We start from the raw sequence: 18,301 nt of genomic DNA on the forward strand, positions 1-18,301 counted from the left end.
TCCATCAGAGACGGTGCGTAAGCTCGCCAAGGGACATAACCTCGCCAGGCCTCAGAAATCACAGACTGTACCTCCAAAGGATGCTAATTTATGAAAAACAGTGATACGGGCCCGAAACACCATTAAATACAGGTATAATTCAACATGCAGCAGAAGCCTTCAGAAGCAATAGCGTATCAGCATGGGAATCCAAACGTCACGTACCATCCCCAGTTAAACCAGTACGGTCTCACAGAATTAAAAGACACAAAAAAATAACAGGATGATCCACTGGAATGACAATCCCACACCTGGTGAGAAGCGCACAGGGCAAACACTGAGCAAATCCACACCTGCTCAACAAAACCAGCTCTCCTAAAGCAAATGGACCCAAAGGTCCCCAAAAACCATCGAGGTAGGGTACATTGTGTTCACAGCCAGAAGCACAACCCTTTTACTAAGCAGTTACCATGCAGTGACATTAAGAAGTAGGACAGCGGGGTAAAGAACAGACCCATTTTAAAGGCTCAGTATTACACTCGTTGGCAGAGCCGCTCCCTCGACATTCCTTGCATAAACACAAACCAAATCAAATTAAGAATTAAAAATAAAAAAATCCCCTAAGCCTATGGTCTTTCTAATAACGCTCCTTCAGGACAAGCTCTGCACAGAACCTCACTGGCACTGATTTAGGGTAAATTTTCCCTTAATGTACTGTTATATCATTAGCCACTCTCTCTTTGGATTGCTGTTTGGAAAAAATTAATGGAATACTGAATATTTAAATGTGGCCCTCTATATCATTTATTAACTCTACAGAAAGCACACAGCACAGTAAGCCATAGTTTATGACTATTATCCTGTGAATACTAAACGTTGGCTGGTTATTACTGTCAGCAGTGCAAATTGGCTATTCATAATTCCACGTCTATCATGTAGCTGATGAGTAACAATCAAGTTAAAACATTTTGAAAACTCTTACAGTTATTTAAATGAGCCTAAATTAAAGCCATTTGTAAAATAAACTATTCCCTAATATTGTTATTTAAATTAATTCTGACCTGGCAGGCAATGCATTATTTAAAGCCTATATTTTATATTAAAAAAAGCAATTACCAAGCATACAGAACATGTCTGAAACCAAGAGAAACATAAAAAGCACTAACAAGCTGATTGCGACATTTCTGCAAGACAAGTTACATTTCATCTCCCATTGAAATTGCCATGAAAAGAAATGTGTGGGGGAAAAAATGTTTGTGCTGTGAATTGCAGTCTTACCTTTATTTGTAACAGCGTTGAACAGTTTTTCAGAGCTCGCATCAGATGCCTGAAAGACCAATAAAAAAAAATGTTACATTTTCTACAAGTGATAGATTTCAAAAGGCATGGTGGTATATTTATACACACACACATATGTATGTATATTTTAGAGAAACAAATCAGGTGACAAAACCAAGGGAGCTGATGGGAGCTGCAGTATCCGAAGAAAACGTCCGTGAGGTGGTGCTGTTTGGCTGTGCTTCACCGCCCTGCAGTGCAGATATTTATTTGGAAGGATTCTATCTCATAAAGAAATTTATTTTCTTATTCAACATATTAGCAGCACAGAAACTATATGTTTGTGCTGTAATTACCCAATACATTCCGATATTGATTTTGCAATGGAGAAGGATCACGATTTTGGATCAGACACCCCAGTTTCAGGCAATTTGCAGAATTGCAGATTTCTTAATTAATTTGTAAAGTATTTTTGGAGACCCCTACTCTGTCTACCATTTGATTTTTACCATCTTTAAAGCAGCGCTGATAACTCAGGTCAGTAATTTCTCAAATTACTGTTACAAGTTCTTTGAAAAATAAAAGAATATGTCACTATTTGATACTAGTATGTATTAGTACATCTTTCCACTTAAGATTTGCCTTCGTTAGAGTAACTGATTCTTGACACCACACTCTGTATACACTAATAATCAATTTTATTTTTCATCAAGCTATCTTTATCCGTGGGAGGATTTTCCTCCTCGTGTTGTGTTACCAGCTCATCTGCTACTGCTGTTTGTACGCGAGCATGCCAGTTAATCTTTCCACCTATTATTAAAAAGCCCGACTTAAGTTTCACACAAAAACGTTGAGCTCCCCTTTTCAGAAACTCTAACAGCAAGAAACCAGACGGGGGAAGATAACATAGCAAACGTTAATTTTACAAACATCCTGAGCCCAAAAGCAGAACACGCTAAGTTTATGCATCTGTGCGCTGCTGTGTTTGCATGCATGCACATATATAATACACACGTAAGTACAGCTAAAGCTTAAACTTCTACCACCTACACATTCACAAAATGCAGAGAGCCGTTCAATTTTGAACTGTATCTTGGATCCAACCCCACTGAGAGACAGTCTGCTTTTTGCAAATACATTGAAAGAAATGTACTCCGTAATAAAATATTGCAACCAGGGATAAAATGCAACACTTGAGAAAGATTTTAGTCTTCTCCTAGAAACAGTTTTCTCACTGGATTCAGGAAAAATAATGAAAAACACTGTCTGTTTGGAAAGCAGGCTGCGGGGTTTTTTTTAAATGGAAGGAATTTCTCCATTCAAAACCAGATAAAAACCATCAGACAAGCCACATATATTGGATACCTTGGCTATACTAAAAACTTAGATGCAAAATTACCGATAAATAAGTAGATACGGTTCAGACTGCATATCACAGTGTAGTAATACACTGAAAAAATTTGTTTGCCCTCAAGTTAACAACATGCAAGATTTCTATAATTAATCATTAAAAATAGCTTTATTCTTTTTCAGAATTCTAGACAGATTGTACTAGATTGCTGTTAGCTTATTTAAAAGCTGAGCTGGTGTATTTCTTCTCAATTAAATACCTTGCAAACACTGGATTTATTACCCTATGATGGATTTATTACTCAGTGACGACTTTCTCTAAATTAATGAAAATATGCGAATAATGCACAAATTGAAAAGATCAAGAAGGCCATGTGCTTTAAAGAGCAGTCCAATATTAGTCCAACAAATGTGAGAGATGCTCAATGCTTTCCTAACTTACCAATCAGCCTGCTCTCTGATTAAAAACTATCACCATTTCCAGTGAATTTCATCTGTTGTGTGGTTTTAAATGCAGCTTGTCTCAGAAGTCAAAACTCTCTGAACCAGTCTTTCTTTTTAGAAACTCCAGTATTAAAAAACAAACAAACTTCTTACAGTTTCAGCTATTACTTTATTTCACTGCTTCAAAGCAAAACAGCATAGGGAAGCTGTAAGTTTCCTATATGCTTGATTTTTCCAAGCACTGGAAAGAGGAAAATGTTGTGGGGGTTTTTTCTTTTTTTTTCTTTTTTGGTGGGTTTTTTTTTTTTAAGAAGTTTGCTCTAATGCGAAGTGTAAGCCAAGGGACTGGTTTTAAGCTATGGTTTTTCAGGTGAAATCTTTTCCTGTGCCATTGCCTAAACCAGTCAGAAACACTGCTGCGAGATGTGGAAGTGGCACTCCTCGGACATAGCGTGGTGCACAATGCACCCTGCCTGGGAACCGCTCCTGAGCAAGCTGGGAGATAATGATCAGTACAACACGCACCTAAAAAAAGGGATAATTTTACAAAGACAAAGCTTGTCCGGGAGTGAGCCTCATCCTGCGTTACCAACCACACGCTACCGAATGGAAGAGCAACTTGAAAAAAAAACAAACATTGCCTGGGTTACCGTAAAAATAACCCCAAAGCCATTTCACTGGCTTGAACGGCGAGATGGAACTTTTGACTGCCTGTTTCATTACTTTAAAATTTGATTCTAAATATGAAACAGCAACGGGGGTAGCACAGCAGTGACAGAGCAGTGAAGACACTCTGCCAGCAGATAAGATACTGTACCCATTTCCAGGCAACTCTTTATTTTTTCGCAGTTAGGCAGTCACATCATGCAACAGCAGCGCAAATTAATTTAAAAAAAAATCCCCAACAACTCAGCACTGAGGCCGAAGGGGACAATGCAATGCCTTGGCAGCGCGGACCTAAAACCTGCTCTGCATGGCCAGGAATGTGCGCAGGGCACAGAGCGCCTGCACAGCCCCGGCGGAGCTGCCAGGCAAGGTGCTCGAGCCTCGACGGTCAAGCGACGGAGGGGGGCTCGGCCACCCCCCGGGCAGCGCCCAGCCAGGCTCTCCCCCCGCTCCCTTTCATCCCGGCCGCTTCCAGGTCTTGCTCGGGCAGCTGATGGAAGGGCGCTACCCGTGGGCAAGGATGCGGCGGGGGGAGCACCCGGGGGGGGAGAGCATCCCGGGGTGGGTGAGCACTCCGGCCGTGCGGGGTCCCTGTTACCCCCCCAGCAGCCGCAGCCCCGGGCTGGCTGCGAGCAGTTCCCTTCCTCGTACTTCACCCCTTTTCCCCTCGAAACCCCCTCGTCGCCGAGCGCTGCTGAATCCTTCTCAGCGCGAAACAAACGAGCCGGCAACCATCATCGCCATCAGAAAAAGATCACCCAGAGGGTATTTTTCCCCCCGTCAAGGAACACGCCTTCGCCCCAGCGGGTCTGTGCCCCCGGCGCTCCCCGCCGCGCACCTGCCCGCGCCCGCGGAGCCAGCGCGGGGCCCCGCCGCCGCCCCCCGTGACCCCCCCCCCCCCGCTGCCCGGCCCCGTGGGGCGAAGCGGCGTTACCTGCTGGCCCGGGGGCAGGCGCGGCCGCCGGCCCGGGGCTCATGGCGCTGCGGGAGGGGCGTGCGGTGCGCGGTGCGCTCCGGTCCAGCGCGGCGCTCAGCGTCCCGCCGCCAAACCCCAACTAATCCTCCGAGGGACAGCTCCGGGGGCCGGGGGCGCGGGCCGCCCGGCGGGCATCCTTCCCGGCGGCCGGGCCCCCTCCCCGCTCCCCGCAAGATGGTTCCCTGGGAGGCGAGCGCTGGGTGTGCGGGAGCGCGGGCAGCCGGGCGCTAGCGGAGCGGCAGGACAAAGAAAACCATGTGCGGCGGCGGCGAGCGGGGAGCAGCGACTCCGCGGCGGCAACTCCGGGTCCCGGCGGCCGCTCCTGCCGCGCTCCTCCCTCCGCGGGGTCCAGCGCCGGCGGCGCGTCCCCTCCTTCGGGCGCCTTTGGGTTTTTGGGTTTTTTCTTCTGCTTTTAGTTTTTTTTTTGTTGGTGGTGTTGGTTTTTTAAGGGGGGTGATTTTTTGTTGTTGTTTGTTGTTTGTTTGTTTTTAAAAAGTCATGCCCGTTCCTCTCCCGAGGCAGCGCGGGCCCCCGCCGGGGCACTGTCCCTCCCGCCGTCCAGGCTCGCCGCGGCCGCGCTCAGGTGAATTCCATCGGGGAGCAGCAGCGGCCTGGCCCCAGCTCCTCCGGCCCCGCCGAAACCACCGTGCAACCCTGTAATTCCCGGCGGGGGCGGCCGCTCCGCTCCGCACTGCTCCGCCCGACCCCGGCTGCGGGCTGCCGGCCGGACCCCTCGCCGCCGCCCGGGCGCTCCGCTCCGCACTGCGCGGCGCTCCGAGAGGCGCTTCCCACCCGGCCGCGCCGCCGGCTCCTCCCCCCGCCCCGCCCCGCCGCCGGGCCGGGCTCCGCGCCCCGCCGCCGGCCGGGGTCCCCACCGCGGGGGCGGGGGGCGGGTTCCCCACGGCTCGGCCGCGCTGCCCGGGCCCCCCCCGGCCGCGGAGATGGGATGGCGGCGCACGCCCACGCGCATCGCTACAGCTCCGCGGGGGGAACCGCGGGTCGAAAACACCGTGTTGCATTTAACATTTTTTTTTTTAAACGGAAATTTCTATTTAAAAAAAAAACAACTTGAAAATAAACGTCCCTAACTTCGGACGGGGTGGCGTGCCTGGAGACCCTCCTGCTTGTCCCAAAGCTGCACCCCTCCCGGGGAAGAGACCCGGTGCTCAGGGGTACGCGGTGGGGCCGGGGTCCTGAGCCCCGCTCTGCTCTACTTCCCGCACCAAACGTCACAGCCAACGGCCGGTGGATCCCTGAGTCACCGCAGGTTTTCCTTAAGCGCCGCGCACCATCACTAACAGCTGCCGCAGAAAGTAAATGCGCAGCCACGTTATTGTATAAATGCTCATTCACTAGCGCGTGGAGCCAACTGAATGTCTCCTACAAACCAAGGTGCTGTGAGGACAAGAGGCAGCAATGCTCACCGGCACAGCATCCCCGCACAGCCAGGAGTTTCTTGGGAGATGGAGAGGTGCTAAGAGAAGGCTGTGGGCTCAGCAGGCCTTGCCCGGGAGTGTTTTCAAGATTTCAGATCTCCAAATTGGTTGCAAACCAATACCGGGCTCAGAGTGCTCATGGAGTTAAACTCCCTTAGGTACGTACCCTTTGGATTTGGGTTCAGGCTGACAAACCCTACTTGCCCCAAGCCCTGGGGAGAGTTATGCCCCGACATCCAAGGGGAGCTAGAAAAGAGACATGCAGGTGTCAGCTCCAAGGGCCCGGCCTGGGTGCCAGGGTGGGCACGTGGCCCCCAGCAGTCCCCAGCAGCAGCATGGTGCCCTGGGTGCAACCACGCACCCAGTGCTGTGGTGGTTCTGGGGGCTCTGCCTGGCGCCAGCGCTGCGGTGTCAGAGAGGAAGGAGGGAAAGGTCTGGACTGTCCACGCAAGTCAAAGTGCTGTACGTCAGGAAAAACTCCTATAACAAACTTCCAACCAACTACCTGTGAAAAGTAACAGGATTTCATGGAAATATTTCTCATTTGTTCCTCATTCCATCACTGTATGATCCATTTAAGAGCAGTTTTGCCCTTCAGCATCACATTGTGGCTTCTCTAGAATTCTTACATGAGCTACAGTTCCACTGACTACGATGGTTTCCAGTGGGACAACCACGTGGGATAACGCACAACCAACACGATGACGATAAGCAGGAGAGGAACACGTCTGCAACAGCTCCCAGTGAAGACTGGCCACAAACACTGCGGTGCTTTTGCTGCATGTCTGATCAGGAGTGTGAGCGCTTTGGTAAAACTGGGACAGATCGTCCTCATTGGAAAATTAAAACACTGTGGCCAACTCTAGATCCTGGTTCTAGCAATGGAAGTAAGAGTTCTTTGAAGCTGGCCACCTTAGCAACGTTATCCCTATATTTCTGCAACACACCAGAGCATGGACTTTGGCTGATAAAATTTCACAGGTTTTTTGCATCTCCTAATAAATATATATTGCAAAGATAATCTTGTGCCGCCAGAGAGGTGGTTTCCATCTCTTCCTCTAGAAACCCAACAGAGATAGCTTCACGTCTGGTTTCTAGAATAAACAGTGGACAGTAGCCAAAAGCCATCGCAGTCGATTGGCTATTTCATGAGCTCAGTGAAGGAAACAGATGGCTTGAGTGCGGTTTTCAGTCTCCACCAAAAATAAATTAATAAAGGCATTAAACTGGCAAAGCGTTCTCTGCACAACAACTGGGGTAGCCTGGGACTGCACGGACAAGCGAGACTGTACCTGGATGAGGAATTAGTGCGCAAAATTAAGGTGTGGCAGCTCATATATTCTATGAGCGCTTTGGTCAAAACTTTCCACATCTCAGCATGGTAAGAACTGGCCTAATTAAAGCCTAGACTCCTCACAAGACTTTGATAAATTTAGCCTGGATTAAACTACAGGCTTGTCTGTACTGGATTTTTCAAACGTTAACCGCATGCCACACCTGAAATCTCAGCATGCACAAAATCAGAGATGCATTTACCTGCTCATCTCCCTAGGGCTGTTAAGGCTTATTGGCAGGGCTGTGGGCCTCATTATGTTCATTATTCGTGCCTTAGAGATAAGTAGAGGACCTCTGGTTTCCTGCTAGAACATTATGCATGCACAAAACGCGTTTTATAATTCTGAATGAGAAGTCTGGAGTTTAGGAATTCACCCAAAGCCAAATTAAATCAAGGGGGGGAACAACCACCACCACCTCCTAATGATTTAAATGGCCTTTGGACTAAGCTTCCCCCTCCCTTGACAGCATTACTTTCCTGTGTTTTAGGTTATGCCTGGATAGATCTTTTGAAACCTTCTGTCTCTTATCTGTGTGGGACCTTGCCAGAATTTTTTTCATCTGTCTGTGGTCTCTGTCAGCATCGACATTTGTTTCTGCCACAACAACAGCCAAATGAAGTGCATTGAACTTGGATCAAAAGTGATTTCAAGATCTTTCACTCTCCTAAAGAGGTTTTTGGATCCAACTGTTTTATAAAAATGACCTAAAGCTGCCTAGACGGCAGGCAGAGAAACAGACATTTGTTTCCAAGTCGTAGAGTAATTCCAAAGAAGAATTACCCATCTCTGGCACAAGGAGCAAATGAATATTGAAATTACAGCAGATTATATTGGATTAAATTATTTATGGCAAACCTCACCTCACCTGGAAGGTTCTGCAGCTTTTTCCTGGCCACATGAAAAGTGGATAGTCCAATTCTTTGGTATTCTGTGAAAGACTGGAAACATTTATGTTTCCATTAAGTTGCTAATCTTTCCAGAAGACATGACGGTGTCCGAGTTAGGAGCGTGATTACGAGGCTTTATAAAGTCCTCCATAATGTTTTGAAAACATACATAATTTTATCCATTACTGGATAGGAGATGCTGGTTCTTCTCCCCAGGAAAAGAATTTATGGTGCTATCAGTGGCATTTTATGACTTTGGACAGCAAGCTACGGCATAACGTCCCAACCAGAAAGTACTTAAACTCTAACGCTTTAAAAAGGTTCAGGAAAAGGACCTGTTCTTGAGAGTGACCTAAACCATGACAAAATCTATGCTGGTTTATGCTGTAACAAGGTACCAAGAGATGCCATTGAGGTACGTTGTGGCGAGGCTGGGTTCTGTCAGGCGGCTGCCCCTGCGCTGCTGCGTGCAGCATCGGCCCCGAGGGCGAGCGCCCGGTGCGCCCGGCGGGCTCCTGGCAGCGGATGAAGCGATGCTTTCGTGTCGGCCCTTCCAGCAGGGACAGAGCACTCGCAGGCTTTCTGCTGAAGTACGGCAGGGGAAAAGGGGATACAAAAAGTAAACGCACCTTTTAGAAGGAAACAGAACTCCTGGACTATACAAGTTCACTGGGTAAGCTCTCACTGTAAGGAGAGCATTTCATTTGACAAAGCAGAAAACTTTTGCGAAAGCGTATTAATGACAGTGCAACTTTTTTATTATTTTTATTTTTCTGCAGCATTTGCAAAACTAAACCACTTTGTAATCCCTTCTTTTATGCAGAACAGATTGCAGTTTTAAGCAGAGGCCCATAAACTGCAGGTTCAAAGAAACCTGAAACGGAATTAGCATAAAAGCTGGAATTCTCATTTAGAGGAACAGCAAGGCAACCGCTCTGCAGGCACTTTTATGATTTTGGTTTCAAATGGAAACAAAGATAAAAAGTGGGGCTCAGGGAACAATAGGGCTGCTCTCTCTTCCCTATCCTTATGGGCCCAGTCCTATAAAATACTAAGTGGTCTCCACTGCTTCAGAGGACAGAATTTAGCCGGGTTTTGTGCACCTGGAGGAGGTTTGATAAATTCTGAATCCATTCGTTGTACTGAAGAGAAATCTTAACTGTCCTACAAGTGTGAAGCCACTTCTCCCCCACGCTTCTCCAAACGGTGTGAAATCTTTGAGGTGAACACCACAGTCACCTTTCCTTCCCTCTGCCAACCATGAAGAGTGAGAATCGCCAAACTTACTCCTGGCTGTAACTTCTCAATCAGAAAATACGTGCATTTTACCTCTTCTTCTGCATACCTCCCTGTGGTTTGAATTCTGAGTTACTGATGGAACATGGGTTAGCTGGATTTAGCTCCTAGAGGCCTTGCTGGGTTCCTGAGCTGCTACTTAGACTACAGTCTAACCGGGAACGTTTGTAAGATCCTATCACTAAGAAGATAAAATATAAATTCTTCCCCATCCACTAGTAGTCCTGTGAATACACTTCATAAATGCACCACTTTTAAGCTGTGGCCATTATCTTCCCCTAATTTCTGCCTGCTAGCAGGTTCTGCAACTGAAGAAGTATTTCAAATTAATTTGTCTGTCAATATCTGGGTACTGAATCAACTAATAAGAGAGAAATATTTTTCATTCTCTTCTTCTCAGTCAGAAGAAGAGACTTTCCTATCACTGAATAAAGCATCCTTTATTGCACACTGTAATCCCATTCTGTCTTTCAGGTCATTTTTAGCCCAGAAAATGCTGAATCAGCACCATAAACCAATCAAGTAATTTCTTTCATTTTCTAACATTCAAGCAAAATAATGAAAATCACATCTCATTTGATGAGGAGAATATACGATAGAAATCTCTTCTTCCAAGGATAATTTTAAAAGAGGTATGCCAAGTAAAGAAATACTATTGCAGAAACATGTAGCTAAAGTAGGGTCTCTTCTGCTGAATGGATAAATTCCATTTTTGACTGTCATCTCATATTTAGATAGTAGATTATGAACAATAAATCTGTATGTTTAGCCAGCTTCTAAACCACGCAAAGACATTAACTTGGCAAAAGAATGACCATTACTTTGATGAATGAAACATTCCCCTAAAATATTAATGTGCAATATGGTAATATCCAATTGATAACCAAAAAAACACCCCACCCCACGGCAGATTTAAGTAACTGAGATGTATATGAGAGAAACCGAGCAACATACATAAGAGGAGTTATTATGGCACTGTTAGGAGAACCAACAAATGAAAAAAAAGCTTGATAAATATTTTCCATAACAAAACACAATTGGTTTCAGTGGGATACAGCTCTGTTTCTCATTAGTTATCCTTCACTTGTCAGACAAGTTCCATATTTCACTGAAACCCGCTGAGTATTCTTTATAGTTTGCTGGGGAAAGTGGCTATACATTTAGCACATTCCCTTTATGCTGTGTGTTTTCACAGGTCTTTCTTTAAAACACACTGTACATGCTTTTGCTTCTTCCCCTTAGGATAGTGGGTTTCAACATCCAAGGAGAGTTTAAAAGCAGGTAACAAGTCATCACTTTTGAAGCTGCAGAGCAACTGAAGAGGTGCAATAGCCCCAGCAGCCATTATCAGTGCCTGCCAGGGTGCCACGGTATCAAGTTATATGATAAAGCACTCAGCTGACACCAGAAAAATAATCATTCTCTCTCTCCTGCACCACCCCCTTTTTCACAAGGAGGCTTTTTACACTCATTAAATGCAACCTTATCTCTGAAAGACTGCAATCCTCAGCAAATGACAAGTGTGCCTAATCTCATTTTCTGACAAGCGATTCTGACAGCACCTTCCTTTTGATTTCTAAGACACATAGCTAGACATATATTAATCTGTCAGTCATCGCCCCTAGGAAGGATGGAAAAAAAAGGAGACACAGAGATGAACATTTGTGAATGCGAAGGCAACAAGGCAAGAAAGGACTAAGGGTCCTTTTCTGGCTATTTTAAGCGACGCAGCCGTGTTTCTCCACTCTCCCATCCCGACGTGGCACCCAAGCCACTTGGTGTGCAGCAGAGCCGCATGCCCACGTGCCTGCCAACGCGGACTCACATGTTTTGTTTCAGGTATGACCGTGGCCCCGTGGTCAGGTGTGGGTATATCGTCAGGTTTTCCCAGGTGCAGAAGGCAGCTGGACTCATTTCACTTCCCTGCGCCTCCATTTTCAGCATGGGGTATAAAAGCATTACGTAAAATCCAAGTGTTATTGTCACCACAGTGCATATGTAAGCTAACGACATGGGACTTCCCCGTGCCGGTACTCTAAAACGTTGAGCCTTAGTTCCAAATTTACAGATTATGAAGTGTTCTGCAATAACACTTTTTTTGCAGCAAGAAATGCTTTGTCATTCCAGGCACCGTAAACCCTACTTGGCTTCAGTAGCCAGCCTGGCTGGAACCGTTAGCGGGTACAGGCAAAGACAGATTTGATAAAAGCATCAAGATTGAAAGCATCAAATTGTTGTCAGGTCTTAACAATTTTGTACTAATGCTCAAAGTGCTGTAAAATGAAAGCGTTTAGCACGACATCGTGGCCTGGCAAGGTGCGAACTGGAGAGGCTTGTCAAGACTGAGTCAAGTTGCATTTTGAGGCTACAAAGAGGCAGGATTCCCAAGAACTCCCGGCTCTACTGTGAGAAGGTGGATTTAAAAACTGAGACCGTTACGAGCCCTGACAATCAGTGGTAAATTGGTGCAACTCACGTGGATTCGGCGCTCAGTCAGTGTGCAAAATATGGGCACTTTGTGCATGATGTATGATATCCATAGGTGAGCACAGGGGTGTGGCGTGGGAGGAGGTAGGCTGTTAGGTAGCTACGAAGCAGTGTAAAATCAGTAAGATTCTACAAATGGGACCCAAAGGAGGCAAGACGATTAAATGAGGTGGGAGGCAGTGTTCTTCACCTTACACAGGCCTATTAGTTATGTTCCTCATAAACACACCTTCTCCCTCTTAGCATGTGAGTCATATTAATATTCCTACCCACCAAATGCTAAATTAGAGTAAATTATACAGATTTACATTCCAGCGTTTGCTCGCTGACCAGTTTGCACTTGCAGAGAGTCTCCCCAGCCGGCAGCACACCTTGTGCCCGGGGATGTCCCGGGCACTGCGGCTCCCAGGCTGGCCGAGTCGGGTACCCCTAGCTAAGAGCTACTCTCCGCCTCCTCTCCCTTCCACTGCACGATGTTAAAGTGCAGGAGAAACTTTATTGTTCATAATGGGATAAGAAAAAAAAATAAAAATCAAATGAAAGCAAAGTACAAAGGGGCTAAAACCCAATGCTTTAAAGCGATGCCATTTTCATAGTAATACAGTCATTAAGTACTTGTTTGATGGTGCGAAAAGTAGGCCAAGATCTTTGCTAATACATTTTATTAATCAATACCTGCACTAGAAGATGAGAACAATTAAAGTTTTCCTCCTTGCTCAGACAAAGCAGCATAAAGCTTGTGATCTACTTAAGGAGCTCACCACTCAATGGAAAGATGAAAAGACTTCTTTAGTTTTACTTAAGAGCTGAAATGATGTTAATACTTCAAGTGTTTAGGTTCTCAGAAAGGCAGTAAATTAGCAGTGGCAGGAAAGCTGCCTGCTGTCGCCGAGTCCCCTTCCTCGTGTTTCCACACTGATGTCATCGTAACTGAAAAACTCACAAATACGTTCTGGAGTTCACTGAGCCTGAAAATAACACTGGAGAGATTTCCTTTGCCGTGCAGAACACTTTAATAAATAAGCCTGGCAGAACCGCACATCCACTGCTGATGAGCCTTATAAGGACAAATGTAAACGTGACACTTGCATAGTTTACATTGATGCTGGCTTTTTTATTAAAAAAGGATTTTCTAGTTGCATCTAAGCTTCAGGATGTAGAAAAGAAGGCACAGATGGAAAAAGACTCTCCTAGAGGGAAAAGTGGTGGTGGGAAACCAGGCAGCTCACTGTGCGGACCTCTGGCTTGGAGAAGGAGAGTCTTCTCATCTCACAATGAGGGTCACTGACACAAGCATCAGATAAGACAGAACTGCCTAAGAACTGCCCCAAACACAGCCGTCCTCATGAGAGACTCCAGCCCTATCCCTGCAGCAGGGCCACCATCACCCAAGATACAACACTCGCATCTTTTCCACTTCTCAGGACCTCCAAAAATGTGCCTTGGCCATCATCCTGGCGGGCCACTGGTATTGGCACACAACCCCTGCACCAACCCACTTGACTGTTTGGGCTCCAGAAAAACGTTTTGATGCGGGTTTCATGGCACAAGGTACAGCGTAACCACACAGAAGGAGACACTCCTTGCAACCCAACAGGCAGGGCAGTGAACAGGAGACAAAGGATATAGTTATTTCCACTCCTCAGGGGAGGAACATCCAGACAAACGCAGGCAGTGCCAAAACCTGAAGGCTGCTCAGTCTGATCTACTGTTTGATCCTCTGGTGAGAGCAGAACCTCATCCAGGACCTCACGGCCCTCCGCTATGGAATGCAAGGCTCCATCACGCACACACGCTGACCTTACAGCACATGAGAAAGCATGGGCACAATGTTGTGTTTAAAGCAAATTGTTTTTTCATACGGTCATTAACAGAAATATGAATGCAAATGACCTTTTAATTTGTACCATGAGAACTAATCAAGCTAATGTTGCAGCCAAAAGAGAAAATTTCTCCCTGGTCATCATTTTGGAAATGTGGGAGATCGATTTATGTCATATAGTTGACCTCTTGCTGTAAATTTGCTGTCTAGTTTCACTCAGTATTAAGCCTATCAGGCACCTTGCTGTTTCTAACCCACTTGTCAAAATTATATGAGAGTCTCGCTAAGACTTTCTTCAAGGCTCCCAATTCTTCTGCATGTCTCCACCTGGGATTGCAGAAGTCTATGCTCTAAGCGCTGCAGAAGGTCATGGTACTCACAACAAAAAGGCTGACAACAAAATAAGCAGATGGATTCTGCTCTACTCCAGCCTCCATCCACACACTCAAATCTCTCAAAGAGTCCTGATCTGAAGTCCTCTGAAAAGAAAATCCTTCTAACACAAGAAACAATTTTTACTGGCTCTCAAAACGCTATTTTCCTTTCATTTAAGATTCCAACAAAACCTAACTTCTTTGTCTCTCAAGCTCCCTTGATCTCTTTCACTTTTAGCTGTCACATAAAGTCAATTGGCTGCACCTCTCCGCTTGATAAAGACATGCCAAATGTTCTGATGTATCTTTAATGAGGAGGTAGATAAGACATAGTCCAACAAGGTGCTGAACACTTTGACCCTAAGCTAGCAAAGCACTTAAATATCTGCTTAACTTTAAGCAAAAAGAAGTCCTTTTGAAGCTAAGGGGGCTGTTCTGGCATTCAGACTTAAGAACCATGTTAGAAATTTTGCTGGATTAGGGACAGAGCCTTTGCAAGGTTGAACTGCGGTGCCTGAAAGAGGAAAAAAATGTTAGAAATACACAGCTAACCCACTAGAGCCAGGCCTGCAGAGTTCCAAGATTGTTACGGAAAGTCCCTCTATTATTAATTACTGTGTCAGTCATGTTGCGTGTAACGCTGTGTGTATTGTTATTGTGTTAGCGGGAGCAGGCAGGTTTATCTTCTCTTGTAATGTAATGTTTCATAAATGGGATGGAACACATGAATGATCTGCAAGGCTGAACGCTTGGCATTTACTTCAAAATAAATGTGCGCATTTAGAAGAAGAAAGGGACAAATACAAAATAATAGAAATAAATTAATGATAGGAAGGTCATGGAGAGGAAGCCGAAAGAGTAAAATTGATACCAAAGCTGAGCTATTGTTCCTGAGACTCAGTTAATCAGTTGATCTCTATCCAGCCTGGATTATTCCAGGCATTACTGGAGAAGGTGTGCTTTGAGAATCTAATATAATACATGAGAGTCATGATAAAACTTTAACCTGTTTTGATAATACAGCTAGATGTTCTACTCCACACACACCTCTAAGAAAGGCTGCTGGATCTTATCACAGTTAGTTATTAATCTATTTGTTCCTATAAAATCTATTCTTCCCCCCCCCCCCCCCCCCCTTTTTTTAATAATTCACTTTTTCTAAAGAGGAACTGATTTAATGTAGGGAAGAAGCTGCCGCATATCAAAATGTGAATGGAAAAATGGATAAGGAGATAATGTTTGTTTAACTGGGGTGGAAGAGCTATTTTAGAAATATTTTATAGCATTTAAAAAGCACTGAGTACTGTTTTATGCCTCTACCTGAGGAATAAAAGTCATAGTTATGAGTCCAGCTGTACATATTTCAATAGCAAAGTGAGATTGTAACAGATAAATAAAATTTTCTTTAAAAAGTAGCTTGAGTGGATTTTTCCTGAGTAAAACACCGGCAACCTGAATTTTAATATAATTCTGAGCATTTCAGCGGAGCGTTGTGCTCACCTGTAAAACGCTAGAGAAAACAGAGCATAAATCATTCCCGCTTAGCCCAGCATCATCTCCGCCCTGGCAGTGAGGAGGCAAGCAGCCGCCCCGGGGCCGCGCATCACCAGTGCGGCCGGGCTGCGGGCACCCCAACACCACTGCGCCACTGCCTCCCTGTTCTGTAAAATGGATATAACGCTTACGACGCTTGGGTTTTGTGGGCACTTATTTAAGGAGGTTTGGCTGATTGATAAATTGCTACTATGCAAACAACAAAAACCATGTTGGTCACTACCAAGTTGAGCTTCTCTGTCTATAGACTCTTACATGACATGCTAATTAAGTCCTTCTACTTAGCAGTGTGTTGCAGTATTACCGCGTGAGCCTCACCCAGGACGTGCCCCGAGGAGAAGGCTATAAAAAGCCGCCTGAACCGGGTTTATTTTAAGAGCTCTTCAGACCAAAAGCCTCATCCCTGCCTTGGACCTGGCAGGAGAGCTCGCAAGAAGTCACCCTGGCTCCCCATTAAAATACTGTTAGCGCATACGAGAGGTTTTGTCTTCTTTTTAGTTCAAACAGTCGTCTGGGCGAGACAAAGAAACAAAGTGCTTGGGTCAGTGGAAATTTCTGACAAAGACTTTTCTTCCTGGCACACAGAGGGACAACCCCACCAACTGTGTCAGGTGCCCCCCTCCCCGAATGACAAGGCAAAGGTCCTGATTAAAGGCTCTCTGGGGGGGGACAAAAGATGGCCCAGGACTTCAAAGTCAACACACTGCTGGACAGCGGGGAGGTCCCTTTTTTCCCCTCTCTCGCCTTTTAACTTAAGCTCCCGCTGACTGTGGAGGGGCTTCTAATTGCATTTCACAGAGGCTGAACAAAATGTGGTCTTGTCTTCCACACAGCAGTGACCCTGGAGGACACAGGATACGACGTGAGGTTTCAGAGCAGGAACAAAAAGAAGTTTATCATGTCAGCAAGCTGTGCAGAGGTAATGGGGAAGCTTTTTCAAGACTGTTTGCAGGTTGCCATGTTGCTAGATATGAGTAAGGGTGACAGGTTTCTGCAGAAGCGGGGCAGCTGGCTCCTGCCCCATTGCTCTGAACACGGGGCATCCGCAACCCACCCCGTGCAAGTGGGGCAGGGTTTGATCCGACACATGACACTCGTGGAAAGCCAGACACAATTGAAGGTGGTTGCCTTGACCAGCCAAGTGAATATCTCCTTTTGTGCTGGGGAAAAAGAACCTTTGCTTGCTGACCCATGTCTGGATGTGGAGATATTTTTTGGTGTAAATTGTAATCTTGATCAAATGACACCCAGGATGATCTAAGCAGCCTAATTAAAATTCCCCCAGTGTGCTAGAGCTACGGATCCGTTGAAAGAAAAGGTTTGGCTGAAGCTTGATAGATTTGTTGGAAGTGCAGGAAAGCGGTTTTAGGGGATGTGGAACGGGAAGAAAGCCTTAAGCCAGATGTAATACGGGCAATACCGCGCCCGTGCAGACACGGGGCATGATTCAACTCAAACACGGGAGTATGCTGGAACCTGGCAGAGTCAGCACTTGGCCATCTTACCTTCCATTTTTAATGACAAAAAAAGGTCTGCATTAGTATGCATGAGCAAAACACTAGCTCATCCAAAACTAAAACAAGTCAATAAAGTACTATCCCTTTAACATTTGATAGTCTCTCTTTTCGGCTTCCCTAATGAGATTGGCTTTCTCATTCTTTCTCTTTTGCATTCATATTTCAATCCGCAACGAATTTTCCACATTACAGGATGAACCATATATCTATTTCCCCACATTGCACAACCCTAGACCCAACACAATACATCAAAATCCCGACAAGTAGAGTTTATCCTGCGTTCCCTTCGCCAATGCTAGACAATGAAACCCAGCCCTGCCGAGCCCCTGAGCTTTCTCTGTGGATGCTCACATAAGAGAATTAGACCTAGAATGAGGTTAGTTAGTCACTGCTGATTCATCATGCATTTGAGATTTGGATTAACAAACCATTCATCCCCGATTCCTTGTGTATAGGCCCATGTTTCTAACAGGAGCAGGTTTTTTTTTTTTTATTTACTAACTGACAATAGTGGAAAGCCTCATATTCACATCCATATTATAATAAATGTATTATAAATGAGTAAGTAGGAAACAGTAAGGAAATGATGTTTTACTTTTAAATGCTAATTATGGAGCCCTGGTGCAGTTAATGTGTAGGGTGTTCTGTCAATTTTTAATGTTTATGCCAAGTGTAGTCTTCAATTTAACATGAGCTTTTAATCCTTTGAGTACTAAATTGCCTTTTAATGCTTGCAGCACAACATTGTGTTTGCACAAAGTCAGGACTGAAAAATGAATTCACTACAAGATATGTGCATGTATGGAGGGGGGAGGAAGTACAAAGGACAAGATTTTTTTTTAATGATGTTGTTGGAACCACGCAAGAGGAAGGAACTGCCTTCAGGATGTACCTGGCA

The 18,301-nt window shown here is 45.5% G+C and overlaps 1 protein-coding gene across 7 annotated transcripts in view; it reads right to left on the reverse strand.

The window, feature by feature from the left end:
• The window catches only part of AUTS2 (activator of transcription and developmental regulator AUTS2), a 790,137-nt gene that overhangs the window by 71,434 nt on the left and 700,402 nt on the right, over positions 1 to 18,301 (reverse strand). For all 7 annotated transcript variants that reach the window (XM_055796871.1, XM_055796873.1, XM_055796874.1 and 4 more), the window contains one exon: positions 1,258 to 1,306. In XM_055796871.1, the coding sequence (XP_055652846.1) occupies positions 1,258 to 1,306 (49 nt within the window). The remainder of the gene's footprint in view (positions 1 to 1,257; positions 1,307 to 18,301) is intronic.

Source organism: Falco peregrinus, chromosome 2 (genome assembly GCF_023634155.1).
Source record: "Falco peregrinus isolate bFalPer1 chromosome 2, bFalPer1.pri, whole genome shotgun sequence".
Lineage (NCBI taxonomy): Eukaryota > Metazoa > Chordata > Aves > Falconiformes > Falconidae > Falco > Falco peregrinus.